Below are 25,611 nucleotides of genomic sequence, written 5' to 3'. Positions count from 1 at the left end.
GCAATCTGGCATCTCTACATGGGGGGAGGCAGTCATTGAGGTGTTGCAGTCCTGAACCCTTTAAGGTCAAAACTTTGAATTGGGCCTGGAAGTAATACCGTAGTACCACTATTCTGCTCTGGTCAGACCTCACCTGGAGTACTGTGTCCAGTTCTGGGCACCACAGTTCAAGAAGGATACTGACAAGCTGGAACGTGTCCAGAAGAGGGCAACCAAAATGGTCAAAGGCCTGGAAGCGATGCCTTATGAGGAATGGCTTAGGGAGCTGGGTATGTTTAGCCTGGAGAGGAGAAGGTTAAGGGGTGATATGATAGCCATGCTCAAATATATCAAATGATGTCATATAGAGGAGGGAGAAATATTGTTTTCTGCTGCTCCAGAGAAGCGGACACGGAGCAATGGATTCAAACTACAAGAAAGAAGATTCCACCTAAACATTAGGCAGAATTTCCTGACAGTAAGAGCTGTTCAACAGTGGAATTTGCTGCCAAGGAGTGTGGTGGAGTCTCCTTCTTTGGAGGTCTTTAAGCAGAGACTTGACATGCATATGTCAAGAATGCTTTGATGCTGTTTCCTGCTCGGCAGGGGGTTGGACTGGATGGCCCTTGGGGTCTCTTCCAACTCTATGATTCTAAACTAATGGGCAGCCAGTGCAGTTGGACCAGAATCGGTGTGAGGTGCAACCTTCCTGCCCAATTCTGCGCCGGCTGAAGTTTCCGAACTGTCTTCAGAGGCAGCCCCATATATAACACATTGCAGGAATCCGACCTAGAGATCACCGGAGCATAGACATCCGAATTTAGGTTCCCCCTGTCCAGATCGGGGCTCAGCTGGGCCACAGCATCCCGGACAGACAGCCCCCCAACCTCTTGCCAACCCAGCGCAGGCCCGAGCCAAGCATGTTGTTTTTCCAGCTTACAAAACTCTCCCCGTTACACAAGGCTGCATTCCTGGGATTGCGCCAGGGGATCCTGGGGGGAGGAGGGGAGTTTCGTAACCGACCCCCCTCCCCGGGGCGGGACCACAAAATGCCTTAAATTCGGGGTGGGTGTGATGGGAGCATCTTCGACCCAGAGGAAAAGGACAGCTGACGGCCTGAATCTGCGTCGCCTGGAAGCCCCACAGATCGAGGGAAGGTGTGTCGGGGTTCAGGGGGGGCAGGGAAGGTCTCTCCCAAACCGAGGCCTGGGGTGTGTGTGCTCTGCTCAGGGAGGAAGGGGTTCTGGCTCTGTGCCTCCGTCGCTGGGTCTCCTAACCCATTGGGGGGGGGTCTCTCCCTCTCTAGCCCCCATCCCTCCCAGCAATGCTGAAGACCAAAGTTGCCCCCCTGCTGCTCCTCCTCCTGGTGGGGTTTGCCGCCTGTGAAGAGAGGTAAGCTGGGCGTGGGGCGGGGGGATTGGCATATTGCCCCCCAGAATCCTTGAAAGGGACTCCCCTGGGTCATCTAGCCCGGCCCCCTGCAAGGCAGGAAGCGCAGCTAATCGCATCCCCCCCCTCCCCGCTTCGTGATACCAGCTTTCCAAAGAGTCCCTTGCCCCCCCTCTGGCCAGGGGGCGCTATCACCTACTTTGGGAACTTCTGCCAAGGACCTGGATTCCAGCCCCTGCTCCTAGGGCCATAGAATGGCAGAGTTGGGAGGGGGCCTCGGGGGTCATCTAGCCCAACCCGTTCAGGGCAGGGATCTCAGCTCAAGCGTCCCTGGAAGATGGCCATTCCGCCTCTGCTCCCAAAAAGGGGAGGATGAAGCTCCTTGGGGGGCCCGCCACTCTCTCCCTCCCAGCCTAGCCTACCTCGCAGGGCTGTTGTGGAGAAACCATGTATTGTCACCTGGCGGAAAGGTGGGATACAAATGCAGGAAGCATAGAATCCTAGAGTTGGAAGGGACCACAAGGGCCATCCAGTCCAACCCCCTGCCAAGCAGGAAACGCCATCAAAGCATTCTTGACATATGCCTGTCAAGCCTCCGCTTAAAGACCTCCAAAGGAGGAGGCTCCACCACACTCCTTGGCAGCAAATTCCACTGTTGAACAGCTCTTACTGTCAGGAAGTTCTTCCCAATGTTTAGGTCCGCTTCTCTGGAGCAGCAGAAAACAACCTTTCTCCCTCCTCTATATGACATCCTTTTATATATTTGAACATGGCGATCATATCGCCCCTCTCCCCCCCCCCCACATTCAACCCCCCCCCCCTTTCCAGGGAAGTGACTCCCTGCAGCAAGAAAGGCCGCGAGTGCTTCTCCTACACGCTCGTCTGCAACGGCTCCGGCTATGAGGTGAGCGGCCCCCTCCGCCCCCCACCCCAGCCCCCTTGCTCTGTCGGGGGGACGGACCCCCGGCTGCATCTTGACCCCCCCCATCTCCCCCTGCCCCCTTACCAGGCTCGGATCTACCAGCCCTCCGTCTGGGTGGCGACCCGCGTCAACGACGGCTCGGCTTACCTCCCGGCCCTGATCCAGGGCTTCTGGCGGCTCTTCCGCTACATCCAAGGGAAAAACGCGGCGGGTAAGGGAGCCTCGGGGCGTGTGCAGAAGGCTCGGCTGTGGGGGAGCCGCCTCCGCTCCCCCCAAGCTGAGAAGCCCCCGGCGGAGGGCAGGCCCAGCCAGACACACACCCCAAAACACTGCCTGGTTCGTTCCGAGATAGACTGCCTCTGCGACTGGAGGTTCCATTAAGCAACAACCTGGGGGGCGGAGGAGACAAAGGGGTGGCCGCGGGGGGGGGGTTACCTTGGTTCTCCCCCTCCCCCAATATAGTGCCTCCAGGCTCCTGGATCCCAAGGAAAGGCTGGAATGGACAAGGCAAGAGGCTAAGAAATGGCTCCTTCAGGATTGGGGAGGGAGGGGCGCATGCTTGTTCAGGGCGGCGGCCCCTCCCTCTGTGACTTTTCTCCCCCTTCCCCGCTCCAAAAAGGGGTCCACATCCCCATGACCGGCCCGGTGCTGACCCGACTCCGGGACGCCCCTGAGAGCCGCGAGTTCGAGATCTACTTCATGCTGCCGGAGGCCTTTCGGGGGGACCCGCCCGCCCCCACCGAGGAGACGGTAAGAGGGAGGCAAAGGGGGGGGTCGCCCCGCTTCCCTTATTCTGTCCAGAGGAGTCTGGACCCCCCTCCAGTCTGGACCCCCGGGCCGTGGCGGCTGCTCTCCAGACTGAGCTGCGCTTTTCCTCCTCCCTCCTCGGCGCCAGGTCTTCGTGGAGCGCTTCCCGGAGCTGCGCGTCTATGCGCGCGTCTTCGGCGGCTGGATGACGGACGCCACCCGCTTGGCGCAGCTGCAGTACCTGGACGGGCAGCTGAGCGCGCACGGGCGCCCCCTGCAGGCCGGCCGGCACTACACCGCTGGCTACAACAGGTGAGAGGGGAGGGGTGGGGCTGCGTGGGCTGACCTGCGGAACTCGCAGCCTCAAGATATCGGGCGCCTGCTGCCAGGAGGGAGGAGAGAGGGATCTCGGTCCAGCATCACGTCCTAGAAGGGGGGGGGGCTGCCTCTGAATGCCCGCTGGCTGAGAGGAGGGGAAAGCAAACAGGACCGAAGGGCTAGGACAGGCATCCCCGAGCTGCGGCCCTCCAGATGTTTTGCCCTACAACTCCCATGATCCCTAGCTAACAGGACCAGTGGTCGGGGAAGATGCGAATTGTAGTCCAAAACATCTGGAGGGCTGAAGTTTGGGGGTGCCTGGCGTAGAATGACCTAGTGGTTAGAGTGGTCTCCCAGGAGAACAGGGTTCAAACCCTCCCGGGGCCATTGTGCTTCCTGCTGGGATTAGGGGAGGGGCACAAGGGAAGGGGTCTGGACCCCCCTCTTCCTGGAGCTCACCTACCCCTCTTTCTGTCTCTCTCTCCCCCCCCAGCCCCATGGAGATTTTCAACAGGCGCAACGAAGTCTGGCGAGAGGCGGAGGGAGAGCTGAGCTGCAGCCCCGCCCTCGAGGAATAATTGTTTGCGACCCCCATCAAGGACGCCCACCCCCCCTCGTCTTCTTCCTGCCCCTGGAGCAACTGCACCCCCCCCCAGCTTGAGGAACCTGGGAGTGGGATGTACCCCTCCCTCCTTGAATTTCAGGGGTTGGGCTAGATGAGCTTTTGGGGTCCCCTTCCACCCCTTCCTATTGCCCCAAGGACACAGGGGAGCTGCTTCTTCACCGGTCAGAGTTCTGCCTGTCTGTTCAGAGGCAGGCCGTCTCCTGCAGGCAAAAGGGTCTAATGCGGCTTCCATCCTCCTGAGTTCCCCCCCCCGCCATAGAAGTCTATAATGGGGGGGGGGAGCTGGAAGGGGTCCCCAGAGGCAATGTAGTCCACCCTCTCCTTGCCGGCAGAGCCCTAAGTTTCTCTTCACGCTCAACATGAACTGCCTGCCACTCCCTGTCCCAACCGTTCAGGAGACGTTCGCTGCTCACCCCACACCCAAATATGCTGGCGGAGGCTGAGAAAGGGGGGGGGCGGTATTCTGCACCCCTCTGCAAAAGGAAGACATATCACCCAGGAATCACCCGTGAAGGAAATAAATCGCATTAGCAAAGGAAACTTGGCAGAGGTTTTTGTTTACGCGAACCAGTGAGGATCAGCTGAAAGAGGATCAATTTGTAGAGTTGGGCGGGACCCCCAGGGGCCCTCTAGTCTGACCCCCTGCAATAGGGCAGGAAACTGCCCTGAGCTGGGATCTCATGGGTCGGGTGGGTGGGCTCTGTCCCGATCCCAACGCCCTGCGGCTGTTTGGAAGACCCTGCTCTGCTCTGCTCTGCTCTGACTTTCCATTTTGGACGTTGCAAACCTATATCCTTGGAACAGTTCAAGCTGGACCATTTATTTGTTCATTTCAGAGATCCTGGGATTATGGGCTCTCTTCCGCAGAGCGGGACCTGGGAAGGGGGAGAGAGAAGCTCAGAGGGGACCTGGGGCCAGTCAGTCCCTGCCTCTCAGCCCAAACCGCCTCAAAAGATGGATCATTAAACTGATAGAAGTGGTATCTGAAAAAATATACCACCGTGGTTTTCAGCAAAAGAAAAACCAACATAATAACGCCACAAAAAGTTGAAAACTAGCTCAAGGGGAGCCGTCCCTTGTGGGGGTGTCTTCTGAATGGGCAGCCTAGGAGAAGGCGACTGAGTCTGACTCTCCAGTGGCAGAAGGTTCCCCAGGACACTCCAGGCTCAACGTGGGTCAAAGGCCAAGGAGAACTTCCTGGAGCAACTTTTGGGAAAAGGGGAATACATATAAGACATATAGTAAAATGCCTAATAAAAGTTTGATAGTCATATAAGACATATAACTGGGATGCCGCTAAATAACAATAAGGTGGTCAGGGGGAAGGGTCTCCAGCCGGCCTGCCCTTCTTTTGAATTGGGGGGAGGGGGAGGGACTAAGAAAATCCCTCCCAGAAAACCAAGGGGGAAAGAAGGTGCTGAGCAGGTGGAAGTGCGGATTTCTTCATATTTGATAGTCATTGCTTTTCAAAAAAAAAAAAAAGGATTTTAAAGTGGGGAGGGGGTCGGAGGTGGCGCTGAGCTTGGCCTGTCCCTGTTACGGATGCAGCCGGTTCAAAGCAAGAGGGACACCTGCCGTCCTTTCCTTCTGTTTCCTGGCAGGAAACCAGCTTCTACTGGGCTCCCAGAACCACATGGAGGCGGGAGACCCCCCATTTCCCACCCCAGAGCAGGGCTTGACCAATCTGAAGCCTCTCCATTGCACAGCTGGCCAATCCCCTTTCAGATTCCCCTGGGCCTCATCCTCTCCTTCACCAACTACAAGAAAGAAGATTCCACCTAAACATTGGGAAGAACTTCCTGACAGTAAGAGCTGTTCGACAGCGGAATTTGCTGCCAAGGAGTGTGGTGGAGTCTCCTTCTTTGGAGGTCTTTATGCGGAGGCTTGACGGCCATCTGTCAGGAATGCTTTGATGGTGTTTCCTGCTTGGCAGGGGGTTGGACTGGATGGCCTTTATGGTCTCTTCCAACTCCATGATTCTATGACCCCCCTTTCCTGAGGGAGTTTTCCCCCCGAGTTTCCCTCTTGGCTGCTTCCCCTCCCAGCTTCTCCTTCATCCCCCCCCCCATTGTTTGGGGGTAGATAGATTTCCCCCCATGGCCCCATTGGGAGATGCCAGGCAAGCGGCCTTGGGGGACCCGCCAGGTTCTGTGCCAGGACAGGCGAAGGGGGCCAAGAGGGAAAGCCCCTCTCTGTCTTGGAGGCCCAAGAAGGATGATGATGATAATAATAATAATAATAATAATAATAATAATAATAATAATAATGGCTTCATCTCCTCAGAGGTGGAGGGTTCCCTTAGGGGAGTTTAAACTCCGGACCAGCTTCCTTGGTCACCCCAAGAGTCAGCGCTAGGAGGCGGCTAAGGGGAAAGGGGGGGGCTCTTTCCCAGATGAGGCTGGAGACTCCCCTTCTGGCCCTTTGGGGTCTCGGGAGCCCTATCTGGATAGCCCTCGCTTACCACCCAAATGGGCCAAGACATCTGTTCCTCCGTCTCAGGCAGTAGTTCAACAGGACTCGGGATCCCTGCGGGTCTCAGGGGGGCCACTGGAGCCCAGTGGGGGGACTATGGGGGAAGTGGCTGAACTGGGGTCCTTCCAGTCCAGCCAAGACAAGAAAGAGAGGGCGCTCTCAGAAGAGGAAGAAGAGTTTGGATTGGATATCCCGCTTTATCACTACCCAAAGGAGTCTCAAAGCAGCTAACAATCTCCTTTCCCTTCCTCCCCCACAACAAACACTCTGTGAGGTGAGTGAGGCTGAGAGACTTCAGAGAAGTGGGACTAGCCCAAGGTCACCCAGCAGCTGCATGTGGAGGAGCGGAGACTCGAACCCAGTTCCCCAGATTACGAGTCTACAGCTCTTAACCCTCGTACCTATGGGACCGCCTCTCCTGGTATGCCTCGCGGAGGACCTTAAGGTCCACAAACAACAATATTCTGGAGATCCCGAGCCATAAGGTGGCTAGATTGGCCTCTACCAGGGCCAGGGCCTTTTCAGTATTGGCCCCAACTTGGTGCAACGCTCTTTCCCAGGAGACCAGGGCCCTGCGGGATTTGTCCTCTTTCCGCAGGGCCTGCAAGACAGAGCTGTTCTGCCTGGCCTTTGGGTTGGAGTCAGTCTGACCCCTGTGTTTTCCTCCCTCATGGCTTGGATTCATGGACTACTTAAAATGAGGCTGCATTTTACATTTTAATATTGTATTTTAATCTGTATTTCAAGTAATTGCTTGTTATGTTTTATTGCAATTTTATTGGTGTTAGCCACCCTAAGCCCGGATTTGACTGGGGAGGGCGGGGTACAAATAAAAATGTATTATTATTATTATTATTATTATTATTACACCACACTGGTTCTCCAGTGGAAGCCATTGTGGAGAACCGAACTTGGCTCTTCTCTGCTGAGGGTCTCCTGCCTTTTTTCAAGGCTTCCTGGGAGCTGCAATGGCCAGCAGATCCACCCTGGGGAGCAACCAGAGCTCTTCCTCTTGCCATGGCTATGTCTGCCTCCGTTTCCTTCCCCAGGGCCTTGGAGGAACCTTGGGGTGTAGAAGGAGGAACCCCAAATAGGCTCCTGGCAAATGGGGAAAGGAACCTTATATGGCACTTTCCAGATGAGTCTGGGAATCAACTCCAAGGTCCAGGGACTCATCCGCCCTGGCTTCCTCCTCGGAGGTCCCTTCAGAAGGAGAAGGGGTCCCAGGTCTCCATGGGGGAAACGGGGGGGGGGAAGCGTCCCTGAGGCCTGCGTTCGAGGCCAAGGCTTTCACCTTTCAGGCTCCGGCCACCTCCGTGGTGTTTATGGGAGCTGTAGAGATGGGATCACATCCAGACATTCCCAAGTGGCAGCACATACCGTACACCTGGACAACATCATTACTGGCCCAAAACAACATCCAACATACCATCTCAGGACTATTCAAGTGCTCATCTTCTAACATTGTGTATGCCATCAAATGCCAACAGTGCCCTTCAGCTCTCTATATTGGACAAACAGGCCAAACCCTACGCCAAAGGATAAATGGACATAAATCTGACATCAGGAACCACAAGACAGAGAAACCAGTAGGAGAACACTTCAATCTCCCAGGACATTCTATACAAGATCTCAAAGCAGCTGTTTTATTACAGAGAAATTTCAGGAACAGACTGGAAAGAGAAGTTGCTGAATTGGAAATCATTACCAAGCTTAAAACCATGGAGCCACCTGGGATGAACAAAGACATTGGATTCTTATCTCATTATGCATGATCAAGCTTTCTTTAGCGCCTCAGCCCTTGCTTCCCCCCCCCCAGGACCATTTGCAGTCATCAGCAGTCGTTTACAGCCATCTACAGGTTTACCACTCCCATCAGCCCATCACCCATTCCCACCCACCCCCACCCCCTGAATATACATAAGGGTTTGGTGGATTCTGTTTTCAGTGTATCTGACGAAGTGTGCATGCACACGAAAGCTCATACCAAAATAAAAACTTAGTTGGTCTTTAAGGTGCTACTGAAGGATTTTTTTTATTTTTAAACCCAGTCATGTATATGTAGGAGAAATTCAAACAGCGGTTTCTAGACTGGAGGTTACCCACAAAAACCCACAAGAAAAGGAGGAGGTCTCCGAGTGGGAAGATAGGCCTTTATTGAAAAACAAATGGGCCTGAAAGAGCCACATCCCAAAAAGTGTTGCCACGGAAACTAGGGAGATGAAGATGCGTTTCTGGCAGTGGGACAAAATGTCACAGCTAAAGTCTTGAAGGCAGAAACCAGAAAATACTCGAAAATACTACGTCTGCTAAGTCTCCTGAAGTTTTATACAGTAACGAAGCTGAAAAACCTGCAGTAGAAAGTTCTTCTTTTGTTAATGAACTTTGCTTCTGCATGAAAGAAGATTCCACCTAAACATTAGGAACAACTTCCTGACAGTAAGAGCTGTTTGACAGTGGAATTTGCTGCCAAGGAGTGTGGTGGAGTCTCCTTCTTTGGAGGTCTTTAAGCAGAGGCTTGGCAGGGGGTTGGACTGGATGGCCCTTGTGGTCTCTTCCAACTATGATTCTATGAGACAATAATTTTGGATTGTTATTTGGCTGAGATTTGTTGAAATGGTTTTTTAAAAGGCTTTATAGAAACTGGATGGAGAAACACTAATTTGGATTATGAGACGATCATTATAAGAGTCATATTGAACTGTCTGAGGGGTTAAGATTCAAAGGGTGGGCTAGGGAGGGAAATGTAGGGAAAGGGTCATATTGCTGAAGGGGAGGGAAGAGGCTGGATTTATTATGGAGTGCATATTCCGAATAATTGTTGCAACAGATTATTTTCATATGGAGGTGGGAGTTCCCTTTCCATCTACTTTTTGTATTTTTTATGTTAAGATTCCTTGTTCACACATAGGAAGAGGAGTGTTGGAGGTGAGAAGGAAGGATCTCTCAGGGTGGGAGACGGGGAGAAGAAGGGGGCACCCAGGGGAGAGGTGGGGGAGCCTGCCTTCCTATGTGTTGACGAATGATATGATATACATGATACAAATGTCATAAAGGGTATTTTTAGTTATTCTCCCCCTCCTTTCTCTTTTCTATACATTGTGTTTTGTAAGGGTTGTTTAATAATTTTTGCTTTACTACTTTTCTTTTTTGGTTTCCCCTCCGTACGAATTCTTTGATGGGAAGTGAGACCGTCTTTCCGACTGAAGTTCTTTCCACGTTCCAGGCACTGATAGGGCTTCTCCTCTGTATGGACTCTCTATGCAAAGCGAGATCCCCTCTCTGACGAAAGCTCTTTCGGCATTCGAAGCAGTAGGGTTCTTACGGTAGTATTTTCACTCCCATTGCTGGATCATGGTTCTGACAATGATGAGGGTGCTGCTGTGGGTTCTGTTAGTGACGCAGACACATCGGACTACAAGAGCGCCAACACACTGCTTAGACCAGGCATCCCCAAACTGCGGCCCTCCAGATGTTTTGGCCTACAACTCCCATGATCCCTAGCTAACAGGACCAGTGGTCAGGGATCAGGCCTGGCTCGCCCATTGACGCTAGTGGCGCAATGCACCACGGCGCCTGGGCGATCAGGGGGTGCTGAGGGGCGCCCCAGCAAGTGGGGGAGCTTCGCGGCGGCCTCCCTTTTCCCTCCACCAGCCGCGCCGCGAGAGCAGGGAGGGAAGCGAGCGGAACAGGGGCACTAGGACCCTGTTCCGCTCTGCAACGGCAGGGTCATCCCTCACCCCGGCGCTGCATTTCATTGGTAGAGGTGACGCCACATGGCAACACCTCTACCAATGAAACGCAGCGCCCTGTTGGCGGGAAGGAACCCGCTGTGGCCCGGCCTGCCCAGGCACCCTGCTCCGCTGGGAGAAGGGAGGAAGGCCGCGCGGAGCAGCGGCGCCCCCTCCCCCACTCAATCCGGCGGCATCGGACAGGCACACCAGGTAAGAGTTTTCCTCTTTTTTTAAACTGGAGGGCCGAAATTTGGGGATGCCTGTCTTAGCCCATCTGATGAGTCTGATACAGACTTAGAGGTACTACTTTTCACTACAGGACAGTTTTCTCCAAACCTGATCCGAAAGATTTGCTTATTGCACGCAGGTCACAAAGGGCCGCTAAGGCTGATGCTTAAAATTGCTGCTGAAGGTGGTCTGAATGTTTCACATCACGCTGTGAACACAGCATTTTTGTATGGTACTCTGGATGGGGATATCTACATGCTACCGCCTGACGGTGTACTAAATCAATTGGAGTCCTTGGAGAGTTGAGAAAATCAAATGAGAAGATTCCAAGAGCTCTGGCCAGGGAGTAGATTAATTTTTAGAAAGTTTTAGGTTGAGAATAATAAGACAAATTCCAGTAGCAATCCAGTTTTTGGGAATCCAGGACAAGACCCTGCTTCGGTTCATTCTTCATCAGCTCTAGTTTCAAGTTTCAAGGTCAAAGCGTACAGTACCAGGTAAAGCAGGGACTGGTATGCAGTCTCAATAAGTCTCTGTATGGTCTCAAACAGAGCGCCTGTTTAATAATAATACAGTGGTACCTCTACTTACGAATAACTCTACTTACAAATGTTTCCTCTTACGAATGGAGGTCCGTCCACCATCTTGGATGCAGTTTAGATAGGATTTTTTCTACGTACGAATTTTGGGTTGCTTCGACTTACGAATTTTTTCTCCCAATGCATTCCTATGGAATTTGACTTACAATTTTTTTCGACTTACAAATGTGCGTTCGGAACGCATTAAATTCGTAAGTAGAGGTACCACTGTAATAATAACAACCGCCACTCTGGGCGGCTTCCAACAGAAATATTAAAAATTTTCTTAAAGATTAAAAGCTTCCATAAAAAGGGCTGCCTTCAGATGTCCTCTAAAATTCTGGTAGTTGTTTTTCTTTTTGACCTCTGGTGGGAGGGCGTTCCACAGGGTGGGTGCCACTACCGAGAAGGCCCTCTGCCTGGTTCCCTGTAATTTGGCTTCTCGTAGTGAGGGAACCGCCAGAAGGCCCTCGGCACTGGACCTCAGTGTCCGGGCAGAGCGATGGAGGTGGAGACGCTCCTTCAGGTACACTGGACCGAGGCCGTTTAGGGCTTTAAAGGTCAGCACCAACACTTTGAATTGTGCTCGGAAACGTACTGGTTGTTGGCACTCTGAGCCATGGGGGCCGAATTAAATTGACCGCCGGGCCGGATTAGGCCCCTGAAATGGACTTTGGACATGCCTTCCATAGATGGTAAAAGCACGTCAGATGTATGTTATAATAACTGTCTGTCTGAGTGGTCATGCAAACTACATACTGTAAGTTTAAGTTCCTGTGAAGCTGAACTTAGTGCTCTGACATCTGCACTCATGGATGTTGAATGGTTACTGCAATTGTGGATGAAAGTTTATTGTCCTATACAGGTTTACCAAGACAACAAATCATGCATAGCTTTGCGTAATTCTGAAGAATATAAGCAAAGAACCAAATACCTGCAGATCAAATTATATCATGCAAGAGATTGTATCCAAAAAGGACTCGTGTGTCCTATATGCCAGTCAAAGAAATTCCTGCTGCTTTGTTGTCAAAAGTTGTTAACGAAAAACAATTGCCTGTGTTTATAAATAAGCCGCCCATGAGCTAAATATGCAGCAATGGTTGTCATGAAAAGGGGTAGGATGTTAGTATTTTCACTTTCCCATTACTGGATCATGTGATCGTTATTTACATTCCACACCTTCTGGAAGTGTGAGAACAGAAACCCGGACACAGAACGTCCGTTTTGGTGCTTTGGTTTTTCATCTCTTTGTTCTGTCTCCCAGACAGACAGGAGGTCTGTGTGAGCTGCTCCTCACACTGTTGCTATATTTATATTATGATTTGCTTTGATTTATTTTGATTTATAGCGATGCTACATACTTCCAACAGCTCAGCTTTCGTTTTCTCTCCTGTTTGTGTGCTCGTATGAGTTGCTGAGATACGGGACTGCTGCCGAACACTTCACGGTTGTCCTGTACCCAGAGGGGGAGGCCTCCATAAGGGTTTCTCCTGGGTATGAATTCTTTGGTGGCTAGTGAGCTTAGACCCCTCCCGGAAGCTCTTTCCACATTCCACGCACTGATAGGGTTTCTCCCCTGTATGAATTCTTTGGTGGGTCTTGAGATTCGCGCTTTGGCTGAAGCTCTTTCCACATTCCAAGCACTGATAGGGTTTCTCCCCTGTATGAGTTCTTTGATGGGAAGTGAGACTGTCCTTTCGATTGAACCTCATCCCACATTCCAAGCACGGATAGGGTTTCGTCCCGCTATGAATTCTTAGATGGGTAGCGAGACTGGAATTGTGACGAAAGCTCTTTCCACACTCATGGCACTGAAAAGGTTTCTCCCCTGTATGAATTCTTTGATGGGAAGATAGTGCAGTCCCCTCCAAGAATCTCTTTCCACATTCCAAGCACTGATAGGGTTTCTCCCCTGTATGAACTCTGTGATGGGCAGTGAGACTTTGCCTGAGAATGAAGCTCTTTCCACATTCTAAGCACTGATAGGATTTCACCCCTGTATGAATTTGTTGATGTGAAGTGAGATGTGCGCTTTGACTAAAGCTCTTTCCACATTCTAAGCAGTGATAGGGTTTCACCCCTGTGTGAATTCGTTGATGGGAAGAGAGCTTAGTCCCCTCCCGGAAGCTCTTTCCGCATTCCAAGCACTGATATGGTTTCTCCCCTGTATGAATTCTGTGATGGGAAGTGAGACTCTGCCTGTGACCAAAGCTCTTTCCGCATTCTAAACACTGATAGGGTTTCTCCCCTGAATGAATTTTTTGATGCGAAGTGAGACTCTGCCTGTGACTGAAGCTCTTTCCACACTCCTGGCATTGAAAAGGTTTCTCCCCTGTATGACCTTTTTTATGGGAAAAGAGATTTGCCCTGTAATTGAAGCTCTTTCCACATTCCAGGCATTGATATGGTTTCTCCCCTGTATGAATTCTTTGATGGGAAGTGAGAAAGTTTCCCTGGCTGAAGCTCTTTCCACATTCAAAGCACTGATAGGGTTTCTCCCCCGTATGCATCCTTTGATGGGAAGTGAGATGGGAGCTCTTTCTGAAGCTTTTCCCACATTCGAAGCACCGATAGGGTTTCTCCCCCGTATGAATTCTTTGATGGGAAGTGAGATGATCCTTCCGACTGAAGCTCTTTCCACACTGCAAACACTGATACGGTTTCTCCCCTGTATGAATCCTGTGATGGGTAGTGAGATGGGCGCTTTGACTGAAGCTCTTTCCACATTCCAAGCACTGATAGGGTTTCTCCCCTGAATGAATTTTTTGATGGGAAGTGAGACTCTCCTTCTGACTAAAGCTCTCCCCACATCCTCTGCACTGATACAAGTTCTCTCCACTTTGAGTTATTTCGTGTGAAATGAAGCTATCACTCCAAACGAAGCTCTTTCTTGGATGGGAGGTGGACTGGGAGCTCTGGTGGATGTTCTCTCCACACTCTGAATATCTATTTGACTTCTCCACTATGTGGATCCTGTTGTGGTCTCCCTCGTTCTTCCCTTCCCATTCATCACCATCTGCAATGAAGAGAGAAGCTAATTCAACAACATGAATTTTAACAAGGAGAAATGTAAAGTACTACACTTGGGCAAAAAAAATGAAAGGCACAAATACAGGATGGGAGACACCTGGCTTGAGAGCAGTACATGTGAAAAGGATCTAGGAGTCTTGGTAGACCGCAAACTTGACATGAGTCAATAGTGTGATGCAGCAGCTAAAAAAGCCAATGCAATTCTGGGCTGCATCAATAGGAGTATAGCATCTAGATCTAGGGAAGTAATAGTACCACTGTTTTCTGCTCTGGTCAGACCTCACCTGGAGTACTGTGTCCAGTTCTGGGCACCACAGTTCAAGAAGGATACTGACAAGCTGGAATGTGTCCAGAGGAGGGCAACCAAAATGGTCAAAGGTCTGGAAACGATGCCTTATGGGGAACGGCTTAGGGAGCTGGGTATGTTTAGCCTGGAGAAGAGAAGGTTAAGAGGTGATATGATAGCCATGTTCAAATATATCAAAGGATGTCATATAGAGGAGGGTGAAAGGTTGTTTTCTGCTGCTCCAGAGAAGCGGACACAGAGCAATGGATTCAAACTACAAGAAACAAGATTCCACCTAAACATTAGGAAGAACTTCCTGACAGTAAGAGCTGTTCGGCAGTAGAATTTGCTGCCAAGAAGTGTGGTGGAGTCTCCTTCTTTGGAGGTCTTTAAGCAGAGGCTTGACAGGCATATGTCAAGAATGCTTTGATGGTGTTTCCTGCTCGGCAGGGGGTTGGACTGGATGGCCCTTGTGGTCTCTTCCAACTCTATGACTCTATGAACTCTGAAGCCCACATTTAAGAAGGCCTGGGTGGTTCAGACAAGCCTGGTCATTGTTTAAAGGCATGCCTAGACGAAGAACAGTCACAGAGGAAACAGTTGATATCCCTCCATTCAGGGTTCACGGTGGGGATGTTAGAATCCCAGATGTTGTTGGTCTCCATCCAAATAGTGGAGGTTCATCAAATAGAGCAGGGATGTCCAACAGGTCAATTGTGATCTACTGGTAGATCCCTGCGAGGTTTTGGTGAATTGCGGTCGATCACTGGCCCCCTTCTGGCCCCTCCCTCCATTGTTGGAGAACGGAAGACGGAGTTTACAGACAGAGGCTGGAGGCTGTTCCCCCCCCCCCGCACTTTGGTGAGTTGCTAATAAAAGCTCCACAACTTTGACTTGAACCCCTAAAAAACAGGGGGAGATCACTCCCAGTTTTTAATTCTGCGAGTAGATTGCAGCCTCTTTGAAGTCGGCCACCCCTGAAATAGAGATATGTATGGAATTTCAAAAGTGATCTTATGATCCAACAGGGAGTTTTACCAAGAGGGTCCATGATCCCACAATTCTCCTCCTTGACTTCCTTATGCAGAGCTCTCTGGTCAGGATCCAGCAACGTCCACGTCTCGTCTGTGAAAGAAACAGCAACATCTTCACCTGCACACTCCCCATCAGCAGTTACCTCAATGTGGTTGGTCTAAATTTAAATTTATACGTAAATCTCTTTCTTCACTTTGAATCCCCTCCCATTTTCATGAGGAGACCAACTCTGTATTGTTTAATTGGTAACAGAAGAGGAAAGATTACTATTATTCACACTTAATCTAAGCACAACGGCCACAAGAGTGTCTGTCTAGGCATTCGGCTTTGCGATGTCGAATGTTCTCTGTTCTCCGCTGTTTACCCTTTTTTTGTTTCAATCTATACAAATTCATGAACCCAGAACTCATACACTGACTTGACCACTAATGATGAACATGATGTTATTCCTGCAAATTTATTCTGCTACAGCAAAAACAAGCCTGACAGAAGTTACTTCAACTTCCCTTAAAGCTCTGAAGCCGACAATTAAGAAGGTCTGGGCGGTTCAGACAAGTCTGGTCATTGTTTAAAAAGGCATGACTGGGTGAAGAACAGTCACAGAGGAAACAGTCGATATCCCTCCATTCAGAGTTCACGGTGGTGATCCCAGATGCTGTTCATCTGTCAAGAGTTTGGGTGTAACCTTCGACGCCCCCCTTTCCATGGAGACGCAGGTTGCAGCCACAGCTAAGGTGGGATCAAGCAATTGGTCCCTTACCTCTCTCGCCCTGATCTGGCCACAGTGATCCATGCGACGGTCACCTCCAGGCTTGACTATTGTAACTCGCTCTACGCGGGGCTGCCCTTAAAGCTGACCCAGAAACTCCAGCGGGTGCAGAATGCCGCGGCGAGGCTCCTTACGGGGTCCTGGCCGTGGGATCACATTCATCCAGTGCTTTACCAGCTGCACTGGCTCCCGGTGGAGTACAGGATCAGGTTTAAGGTGCTGGTTTTGACCTTTAAAGCCCCATGTGGCTTGGGACCCTCGTACCTACGGGACCGCCTCTCCTGGTATGCCCCGCGGAGGACCTTAAGGTCCACAAACAACAATATTCTGGAGATCCCGAGCCATAAGATGGCTAGATTGGCCTCTACCAGGGCCAGGGCCTTTTCAGTATTGGCCCCAACTTGGTGGAACACTCTTTCCCATGAGACCAGGGCCCTGCGGGATTTGTCATCTTTCTGCAGGGCCTGCAAGATGGAGCTGTTCCGCCTGGCCTTTGGGTTGGACTTAGTCTGACCCCTGTGTTTTCCTTCCTCATGGCTTGGATTCATGGACTACTTAAAATGAGGCTGCATTTTACATTTTAATATTGTATTTTAACCTGTATTTTAATTAATTGTTTTTTTTATGTTTTATTGTAATTTTATTGGTGTGAGCCGCCCTGAGCCCGGTTTTGACTGGGGAAGGCGGGGTATAAATAAAAAATTATTCTTCCAGTAACACCTTAGAGACCAACTAAGTTTGTCATAGGTATCTAGTTAGTTGGTCTCTAAGGTTCTACTGGAAGGACTGTTTATTTTTATTTTGACTGCGTCACACCAACACAGCCGTACCTGTAACTAAAAATTTATTATTATTATTATCTCCATCCAAATAGTGGAGGTTCATCAAATAGAGCTATGTCTGGAATTTCAAAACTGATCTTATGATCCAACAGGGAGTTTTACCGAGAGGGTCCATGATCCCACAATTCTCCTCCTTGACTTCCTTATGCTGAACTCTTTGGTCAGGATCCAGCAACGTCCACGTCTCGTCTGTGAAAGAAACAGCAACATCGTCACCTCCCCATCAGTTGTTGCCTCAATCTAAATTTGGCCTAAATTTAATTTTCCCCCTAAATATCTTTCTTTATTTTGAACCCCCCCTCCCATGTTCATGAGGAGACCAACTCTGTATTCTTTCATTGGTGATAGAAGAGGGGAAATGACTATGACTCACACTTAATCTAAGCACAATGGCCACAAGAGATCCGGACTAAGCATTCGGCTTTGCGATGTTGAATGTTCTCTGTTCTCCGCTGTTTACCCTTTTATGTTTCAATCTATACAAATTCATGAACCCAGAACTCATACACTGACCACTAACGATGAACAACATGTTATTCCTGCAAATTTATTCTGCTACAGCAAAAAGGCATGACTAGATGAAGAATATTCACAGAGGAAACAGTTGATATCCCTCCATTCAGGATTTATGGTGGAGATCCCAGATGCCGTTCATCTCCATCCAAATAGTGGAGGTTCATCAACTAGAGCTATGTCTGCAATTTCAAAACTGATCTTATGACCCAAGAGGGAGTTATACCGAGAGGGTCCATGATCCCACAATTCTCCTCCTTGACTTCCTTATGCAGAGCTCTCTGGTCAGGATCCAGCAACGCCCACGTCTCGTCTGTGAAAGAAACAGCAACATCTTCACCTGCACACTCCCCATCAGCTGTTGCCTCAATCTAAATTTGGCCTAAATTTAATTTTTTTTTTGTAAATCTCTTTCTTCACTACTGGAGAGAAGTGACTAGTGGGGTGCCACAGGGTTCTGTCTTGGGCCCAGTCTTATTCAACATCTTTATCAATGACTTGGATGATGGGCTTGAGGGCATCCTGAGCAAGTTTGCAGATGACACCAAATTGGGAGGGGTGGCTAATACCCCAGAGGACAGGATCACACTTCAAAATGACCTTAACAGATTAGACAACTGGGCCAAAGCAAACAAGATGAATTTTAACAAGGAGAAATGTAAAGTACTACACTTGGGCAAAAAAAATGAATAGCACAAATACAGGATGAGAGACACCTGGGTTGAGAACAGTACATGTGAAAAGGATCTAGGAGTCTAGGTAAACCACAAACTTGACATGAGTCAGCAGTGTGATGCAGCAGCTAAAAAAGCCAATGCAATTCTGGGCTGCATTAAAAGGAGTATAACATCTAGATCAAGGGAAGTAATAGTACCACTGTATTCTGCTCTGGTCAGACCTCACCTGGAGTACTGTGTCCAGTTCTGGGCACCACAGTTCAAGAAGGATACTGACAAGTTGGAACGTGTCCAGAAGAGGGCAACGAAAATGGTCAAAGGCCTGGAAACAATGCTATATGAGGAACGGCTTAGGGGGCTGGGTATGTTTAGCTTGGAGAAGAGAAGGTTAAGGGGTGATATGATAGCCATGTTTAAATATATCAAAGGATGTCGTATGGAGGAGGGAGAAAGATTGTTTTCTGCTGCTCCAGAGAAGCGGACACGGAGCAATGGATTCAAGCTACAAGAAAGAAGACTCCACCTAAACATTAGGAAGAACTTCCTGACAGTGGAATTTGCTGCCGAGGAGTGCGGTGGAGTCTCCTTCTTTGGAGGTCTTTAAGCAGAGGCTTGACAGGCATATGTCAAGAATGCTTTGATGGTGTTTCCTGCTTGGCAGGGGGTTGGACTGGATGGCCCTTGTGCTCTCCTCCAACTCTATGATTCTATGATCTTATGATCCAACAGGGAGTTTTACCGAGAGGGTCCATGATCCCACAATTCTCCTCCTTGACTTCCTTATGCAGAGCTCTCTGGTCAGGATCCAGCAACGTCCACATCTCGTCTGTGAAAGAAACAGCAACATCTTCACCTGCACACTCCCCACCAGCTGTTGCCTCAATCTAAATTTGGCCAAAATTTATTTTTCCCCGTAAATCTCTTTTTTTATTTTGATCCCCCCACCCCTTCCCATGTTCATGAGGAGACCAACTCTGTATTCTTTCATTGGTGATAGAAGAGGGAAAATGACTATGACGCACACTTAATCTAAGCAAAATGGCCACAAGAGATCCTGACTAGGCATTCGGCTTTGCAATGTTGAATGTTCTCTGTTCTCCGCTGTTTACCCTTTTATGTTTCAATTTATACAAATTCATGAACCCAGAACTCATACACTGACCACTAATGATGAACCATGTTATAGAGATTCCAGCAAATTTATTCTGCTATTTTATGTACAAAAGACATGCAAAGACTTGGACTACATGTTTGTAGCATTATTATTCCTATCTTCCTTGTTTTTAAAAGCAAAGAAAGTGTTATTCCACAAATAAAATAAAAAGGAAACACATGGAGGCCCCATCTGCGTTCAATCTGCAAAGCAGGATCAGGTTACTTTAAAGAGTTGTGGCTTCTAGTGTTGCACGATGGATCGGAAAGTTGTCTGGCATTGGTAGGGCATTCAGATTACAGCACTGGTTTTAGACCTTTTGAGCTGCCAATACATTGCGTTGGCTGGGGAGCTGTGATGTATCCTGGTTCAAATTACCTACAGATGACAAAGGTGAAGGCAGGTAGGCAGGTGGAGGAGCCTGAAAATTGCTCCCCTTCTCCATCTCCCTCCGCCTGCCTGCCTCCCCCCACCCCCAAGCTGAGGAAGTCCCAATACCTCTCTGGCTCCATCCCTCCATGTCCCCATCTCCACTCCCCTGGGACTCACCAGATCTCTCGGAGGTCCCTGGGAGGGAACGCTCAGAGGTTGTGGGGAAGGATGCGGGGGACAACCTGACCAGGTCATCTGTCCATCTCCCCTCTTCCATCCCCTCTAGCTTGACAGAATCCGTCTCTTTCATCCTTCCTGAGGAGTCGAGGAGCCAAAAGAAGCTGCAGGGTCCTGGGAGAGAGGAAAGAAGCAAAGGGAGCCTCAGAGGCCCTGCTGGGATTCTCCTGCCCTAGATATTCCCCTGCCCAAATGGGGCGGCCCCTTCCCAACAGAAGCCCCATTTCTAAACATCTCCAGTGGTTCTAATTTCCTCTGTTTGCTCCTCTCCCCACTTTGTAAGGCTGGCATGGTCTACACAGTAGTGACCTGAGAATAGATCCCCTTGAACTCAGTGGGGCTTATGGACAGAACTGGGTGCCAAAACCAGTCACCATCTTGTCCCCAAGCCTGAAAACTGCAACCCCAGAGCATGGGCAGAAAACAGACGAGTAGCTCTTCCATGTAGGTGCCCCCATGCTAGGTGCTTTGTAGGGAGAGCCCTGTTGACGCTCTTTGAGCTCTCTCATGGCAAGCCTGGCAGATGCTGTGGCCATATTTGCCTCTGTCTGGGGTTGCATGGGGACCAAATCTGTATGTGGAAGCAGAGGAGTTGGTGAGGCCACATTTCTGAATGATCTTGAGACAAATGCACCCCTCCTCCTTTGATACTCCCTGTGCTTATACACCATCTTAGCAATAATAATAATAATAATAATAATTTATTATTTATACCCCGCCCATCTGGCCGGGTTCCCCCAGCCACTCTGGGCGGCTTCCAACCTAGCAGTTCGAAAGCACGTCAAAATGCAAGTAGATAAATAGGAACCGCTACAGCGGGAAGGTAAACGGCGTTTCCATGTGCTGCTCTGGTTCGCCAGAAGCAGCTTTGTCATGCTGGCCACATGACCTGGAAGCTGTCTTCGGACAAACGCCGGCTCCCTCGGCCAATAATGCGAGATGAGCGCGCAACCCCAGAGTCGGTCACGACTGGACCTAATGGTCAGGGGTCCCTTTACCTTTACCTTTACCCCGCCCATCTGGCCGGGTTCCCCCAGCCACTCTGGGCGGCTTCCAACAAAACAGAAATTCTAAAATACAGAAATCCCTCAAACATTAAAATACAGAAATCCATTAAACATTAAAAGCTTCCCTAAACAGGGCTGCCTTGAGATGCCTTCTAAAGGTCTGGTAATTGTTGTTCTCTTTGACCTCTAGTGGGAGGGCATTCCACAGGGTGGGTGCCACTACCGAGAAGGCCCTCCATGGAAGTCTCCATGGAAGCCATCAAAGTATAGATCTTCCACACGTCCTAAATCTGCTGTGTTCTTAAGAACACCAGGCATGGAGGCCCTTTAAAAACTTTTTTAAAGCTTTTACGCTCCTCTTCTGACAAGATTCCCAAAGGTGTAGGGTAGCTTGACAGAAGTAGATTATTTTGAGACAGCACCAACTTCCATTTCTTGTTTATCAAACCCCACAGACCCTCAGCTATATTTTTTCCATAAGGTTTTACAAGTATCTTTCAGGATGGTAATAATTTTATTACAGTCAGCCAAAAAGGATTTATGTGTTCCATGTCCCCTGTTATTAGGACAAGCCACTCGATGACTCTTCATTTGTCCCAGAATGTTGGGAGGAGTCTTTTATCCTTGCTTTAGCATTTCCTGAGGATAGATCTGAAATTTGCTTTCACATTAGTTCCTCCACTTGTTTAGCCTGAATAGGGGAGAGACATGTTTTGTTGCATCTGGGACAGAGGAAGTGGTCGGGTTTATGCTCCTGCAGATGCAGAAGGGCTTTTCTTTCTTCTCCCATTTGCAAATGTTCCCATCTGGCTGCAGCCTCTGTTCACAAATGTGACTTATCCCTCAATCTAAAGAGGGTTTATCTTCATGCCCAGTTTTCCTTGACCCAAAGCCCCCTCCCCCAAAAGGAAGGCAGCATCTGGATCCCAAGGAAGAGCAGAGCTGCAGACCTCTTGCAAACTCGCCCCCTCCCTGGCTTGGCAGAGAGGACAAGGGAGTGTTGAGATTCATTCCCTGTCCTGCAGTCATAGGATTATTGTTTATCATTCGACTTTATGTGTTTTCATTCCCACAGAGTGGACGTGACGTAGAAAGGACAGAATCATAGACTCATAGAGTTGGAAGAGACCACAAGGGCCATCCAGTCCAACCCCCTGCCAAGCAGGGAGAAGAGAAGGTTAAGGGGTGATATGATAGCCATGTTCAAATATATAAAAGGATGTCATATGTCATATAGAGGACGGAGAAAGGTTGTCTTCTGCTGCTCCAGAGAAGCGGACACAGAGCAATGGATTCAAACTACAAGAAAGAAGATTCCACCTAAACAGTAGGAAGAACTTCCTGACAGTAAGAGCTGTTCGGCAGTGGAATTTGCTGCCAAGGAGTGTGGTGGAGTCTTCTTCTTTGGAGGTCTTTAAGCAGAGGCTTGACAGGCATATGTCAAGAATGCTTTGATGGTGTTTCCTGCTTCGCAGGGGGCTGGACTGGATGGCCCTTGTGGTCTCTTCCATCTCTATGATTCTAAGCAGGAAACACCATCAAAGCATTCTTGACATATGCCTGTCAAGCCTGGGCTGCATCAATAGGAGTATAGCATCTTTCTAGATCAAGGGAAGCAATAGTACCACTGTATTCTGCTCTGGTCAGACCTCACCTGGAGTACTGTGTCCAGTTCTGGGCACCACAGTTCAAGAAGGATACTGACAAGCTGGAACGTGTCCAGAGGAGGGCAACCAAAATGGTTTCTCCCCTTCGCTGCTGGGTCTCCTTTGCCCTCCCGCCATGACTCTCCGCTCCCTGACTTGGGGGTCCCCCCCCAAATGCATGATCTGAACAGGGACCCCCATGCACCCTTCTCCCCATTGCAGCCTCAGGGGCAGAGAGAGGAGACTCACCCGATTCCAGGAGGGGCTTTTGCAAAGGAGAGAAGAAAGTGCAGGAAGGGATGCGGGAGGGGGGGGAGGGAATTGAGTCAGGGAGGACCTTGCCTCCTCCCCCTTCACTTCCTGTCCTCTCTAGGAATCCAGCTCGGCTCCTTTTAACCCTTGCAAAGCCCAGGGCACCGAACCCGCCCCTCCCTCTCCCTGCCTGCAGATTTCTTGCTTCTGCGCCTGCGCTCAAGGGGCTGCCCTCCCCTTCCCTCCCACTTCCTCCCTCTGTGTCAAGGACTCTGCCCCAAGGAGCCCACATCTAACCAAACTAACCGCAAGGGAGACGGGGGGGGGGGGTTACCTTGCCTCTTCCCCTCCGCCAATATAGAGGCTCCTGGATCCCAAGGAAAGGCTGGGATGGAGAAGAGGGGAAAGTCTGCCTAGTGGCAGGAGGTGCCTTGGGCTCAGAAATGGCTCCGTCAAGATACCCCCTGTAAAAACCCCTCCAGTTCAGCGAGGGGGTGAGGAATGGAGGGGGGGCTTCAGAGCCAGGAGATCCCTCCCCTCCCCTCCCTTAAGCAATCTCTCCCCCTGCCGAGCATTTCCCCCGCTTCTGGTTCTTTTCATCCCAGGTCAAGAGACAGAAGAGAAAGTGTCCCATGCGAGGAATGAAACGCACATGCGATCCTGGGGGGGGGGGGGGTTCAAGGGGGGCAGATGTGGAAGGCCCCCCCGTAAAAGCCCCACAGGCAGGAAAGGATAAGCCCACAAGTGGGCAGAGGGGGAGGGGGCGCATGTTGCTCAGGGGGGCGGCCCCTCCCTCTGGGACTCTCCCCAGTTCAAAGCAAGAGGGACCCCTCCCCTGCCATCCTTTCCCTGTTTCTCCAGGCAGAAACCCAGTTTATACGGGGCTCCCAGAACCATATGACCCCATTTCCCACCCCAGAGCAGGGATGGACCAATCAGAAGCCTCTCCATTGCACAGCTGGCCAATCCCCGTTCAGATTCCTCCTCTCCTTCGCCCGGTTTCCTGAGGGAGTTTCCCCCCTGAGTTTTCTCTTGGCTGCTCCCCCTCCCGGCTTCTCCTTCATTTCTCCTTCCTCCTCTTCCTCCCCCCCCATTATTTGGGGGGTAGCTAGATTCCCCCCCTATGGCCAGGCAGGCCCAGGAGGAGCCCACGGAGGCAGCAGGGCCAGACGGCAGTGTTTCCCGCCTTTTTTCGAAAAAGGCGGGAACGCCATCTTGTTTCATCCGGAGGCCTCAGCCGCTCCCAGAGACGCCATGGCTCCCCTGTGGGCCCCGTGGGTCCCACACTCTTGGGGTCTCTCTCTCCTCCCGGCTGAAGGAGGGCGGCACCTTTGGGTCCTCAGCCGCCTTCCTGTCATGATGGCCCAACAGAGGAGGCCTCTCTCTCCATTGGGAGATGCCAGGCAAGCAGCCTTGGGGGATCCGCCAGGTTCTGGGCCAGGACAGGCGAAGGGGGCCAGGAGGGAAAGGCCCTCTCTGTCTCGGAGGCCCAAGAAGGAGAATAATAATAATAATAATAATAATGGCTTCATCTCCTCAGAGGTGGAGGGTTCCCTCAGGGGAGTTTAAACTCCGGACCAGCTTCCTTGGTCACCCCAAGAGTCAATGCTAAGACAAGGCCAAGGGGAAAGGCGGGGCTCTTCCCCAGATGAGGCTGGAGACTCCCCTTCTGGCCCTCGGGGCCCCAGGAGCCCTATTTGGATGGCCCTCGCTTACCACCCAAATGGGCCAAGACATCTGTTCCTCCGCCTCAGGCAGTAGATCAACAGGAGAAATCGCTCCCACTCCTGATCCCTGTGGGCCTCATGAGGACACTGGAGCCCAGTGGGGAGACTCTGGGGAACCGGCTGAACTGGGGCCCTTTCAGTCCAGCCCAGACAAGAAAGAGAGGGAGCTCTCAGAAGAGGAAGAAGAGTTTGGATTGGATATCCCGCTTTATCACTTCCCGAAGGAGTCTCATAGAATTGGAAGAGACCACGAGGGCCATCCAGTCCAACCCCTTGCCAAGCAAGAAACACCATCAAAGCATTCTTGATATATGCCTGTCAAGCCTCTGCTTAAAGACCTCCAAAGAAGGAGACTCCACCACACTCCTTGGCAGCAAATTCCACTGTCAAACAGCTCTTACTGTCAGGAAGTTCTTCCTAATGTTTAGGTGGAATCTTCTTTCTTGAAGTTTAAATCCATTGCTCCGTGTCCGCTTCTCTGGAGCAGCAGAAAACAACCTTTCTCCCTCCTCTATATGACATCCTTTTATATATTTGAACAAGGCTATCATATCACCCCTTAACCTTTTCTTCTCCAGGCTAAACATACCCAGTTCCCTAAGCCATTCCTCATAAGGCATCGTTTCCAGGCCTTTGACCATTTTGGTTGCCCTCTTCTGGACACGTTCCAGCTTGTCAGTATCCTTCTTGAACTGTGGTGTCCAGAACTGGACACAGTACTCCAGGTGAGGTCTGACCAGAGCAGAATACAGTGGTACTATTACTTCCCTTGATCTAGATGCTATACTCCTATTGATGCAGCCCAGAATTGCATTAGCTTTTTGAGCTGCTGCATCACACTGTTGACTCATGTCAAGTTTGTGGTCTACCAGGACTCCTTGATCCTTTTCACATGTACTGCTCTCAAGCCAGGTGTCTCCCATCCTGTATTTGTGCCTTTCATTTTTTTTTTTGGCCAAATGTAGTACTTTACATTTCTCCCTGTTAAAATTCATCTTGTTTGCTTTGGCCCAGTTGTCTAATCTGTTAAGGTCATTTTGAAGTGTGATCCTGTCCTCTGGGGTATTAGTCAT

The 25,611-nt window shown here is 50.3% G+C and overlaps 2 protein-coding genes across 13 annotated transcripts; one reads left to right on the top strand and one right to left on the bottom strand.

Moving 5' to 3' along the window:
• Window positions 1-947: 947 nt before the first annotated feature.
• On the top strand, window positions 948-4,520 carry LOC118078036 (heme-binding protein 2). Of its 2 annotated transcripts, XM_060271105.2 has the most exons (7): window positions 1,077-1,136; window positions 1,286-1,371; window positions 2,197-2,272; window positions 2,378-2,501; window positions 2,910-3,040; window positions 3,186-3,349; window positions 3,849-4,520. In XM_060271105.2, exons 2-7 carry the CDS (start codon window positions 1,304-1,306, stop codon window positions 3,931-3,933), a joined length of 648 nt encoding a protein of 215 aa, XP_060127088.2. In that variant the 5' UTR covers window positions 1,077-1,136; window positions 1,286-1,303; the 3' UTR covers window positions 3,934-4,520. The 2 variants fall into 2 exon arrangements, with proteins under 2 accessions (XP_088518884.1, XP_060127088.2); XM_088662758.1 differs by lacking the exon at window positions 1,286-1,371 and having other exon boundaries at window positions 948-1,136.
• A 6,228-nt stretch (window positions 4,521-10,748) lies between these two features.
• On the bottom strand, window positions 10,749-23,676 carry LOC148687248 (uncharacterized). Of its 11 annotated transcripts, none has more exons than XM_088663772.1 (7): window positions 23,146-23,676; window positions 19,847-20,020; window positions 18,884-18,970; window positions 17,694-17,780; window positions 17,057-17,143; window positions 15,347-15,433; window positions 10,749-14,008 (listed from the first exon to the last, which is right to left on the bottom strand). In XM_088663772.1, exons 2-7 carry the CDS (start codon window positions 19,977-19,979, stop codon window positions 12,435-12,437), a joined length of 2,055 nt encoding a protein of 684 aa, XP_088519898.1. In that variant the 5' UTR covers window positions 19,980-20,020; window positions 23,146-23,676; the 3' UTR covers window positions 10,749-12,434. The 11 variants fall into 11 exon arrangements, with proteins under 11 accessions (XP_088519898.1, XP_088519889.1, XP_088519897.1 ...); XM_088663763.1 differs by lacking the exon at window positions 23,146-23,676 and adding an exon at window positions 22,809-22,929; XM_088663771.1 differs by lacking the exon at window positions 23,146-23,676 and adding an exon at window positions 22,568-22,801.
• Window positions 23,677-25,611: the final 1,935 nt, after the last annotated feature.

This window comes from Zootoca vivipara, chromosome 2, assembly GCF_965207765.1.
Source record: "Zootoca vivipara chromosome 2, rZooViv2.hap1.1, whole genome shotgun sequence".
Taxonomy (NCBI): Eukaryota; Metazoa; Chordata; class Lepidosauria; order Squamata; family Lacertidae; genus Zootoca; species Zootoca vivipara.
Note: the sequence above shows the minus strand (reverse complement) of the source record. Positions and strands in the feature narration are given on the sequence as shown.

Excerpts from the sequence above, each read along its gene's own strand:
- LOC118078036 (XM_088662758.1), top strand. The coding sequence starts at position 1,054 with ATGGGAGCATCTTCGACCCAGAGGAAAAGGACAGCTGACGGCCTGAAT. Across the intron at positions 1,137-2,196 it reads GCCCCACAGATCGAGGGAAG|GGAAGTGACTCCCTGCAGCA; the intron begins GTGTGTCGGGGT and ends CCCCCTTTCCAG. Across the intron at positions 3,041-3,185 it reads CCGCCCCCACCGAGGAGACG|GTCTTCGTGGAGCGCTTCCC; the intron begins GTAAGAGGGAGG and ends CCTCGGCGCCAG.
- LOC148687248 (XM_088663772.1), bottom strand. The coding sequence starts at position 19,979 with ATGAAAGAGACGGATTCTGTCAAGCTAGAGGGGATGGAAGAGGGGAGA. Across the intron at positions 18,971-19,846 it reads AGGGACCTCCGAGAGATCTG|ACGAGATGTGGACGTTGCTG; the intron begins GTGAGTCCCAGG and ends TTTCTTTCACAG. Across the intron at positions 15,434-17,056 it reads TGGGATCATGGACCCTCTCG|ACGAGACGTGGACGTTGCTG; the intron begins GTAAAACTCCCT and ends TTTCTTTCACAG.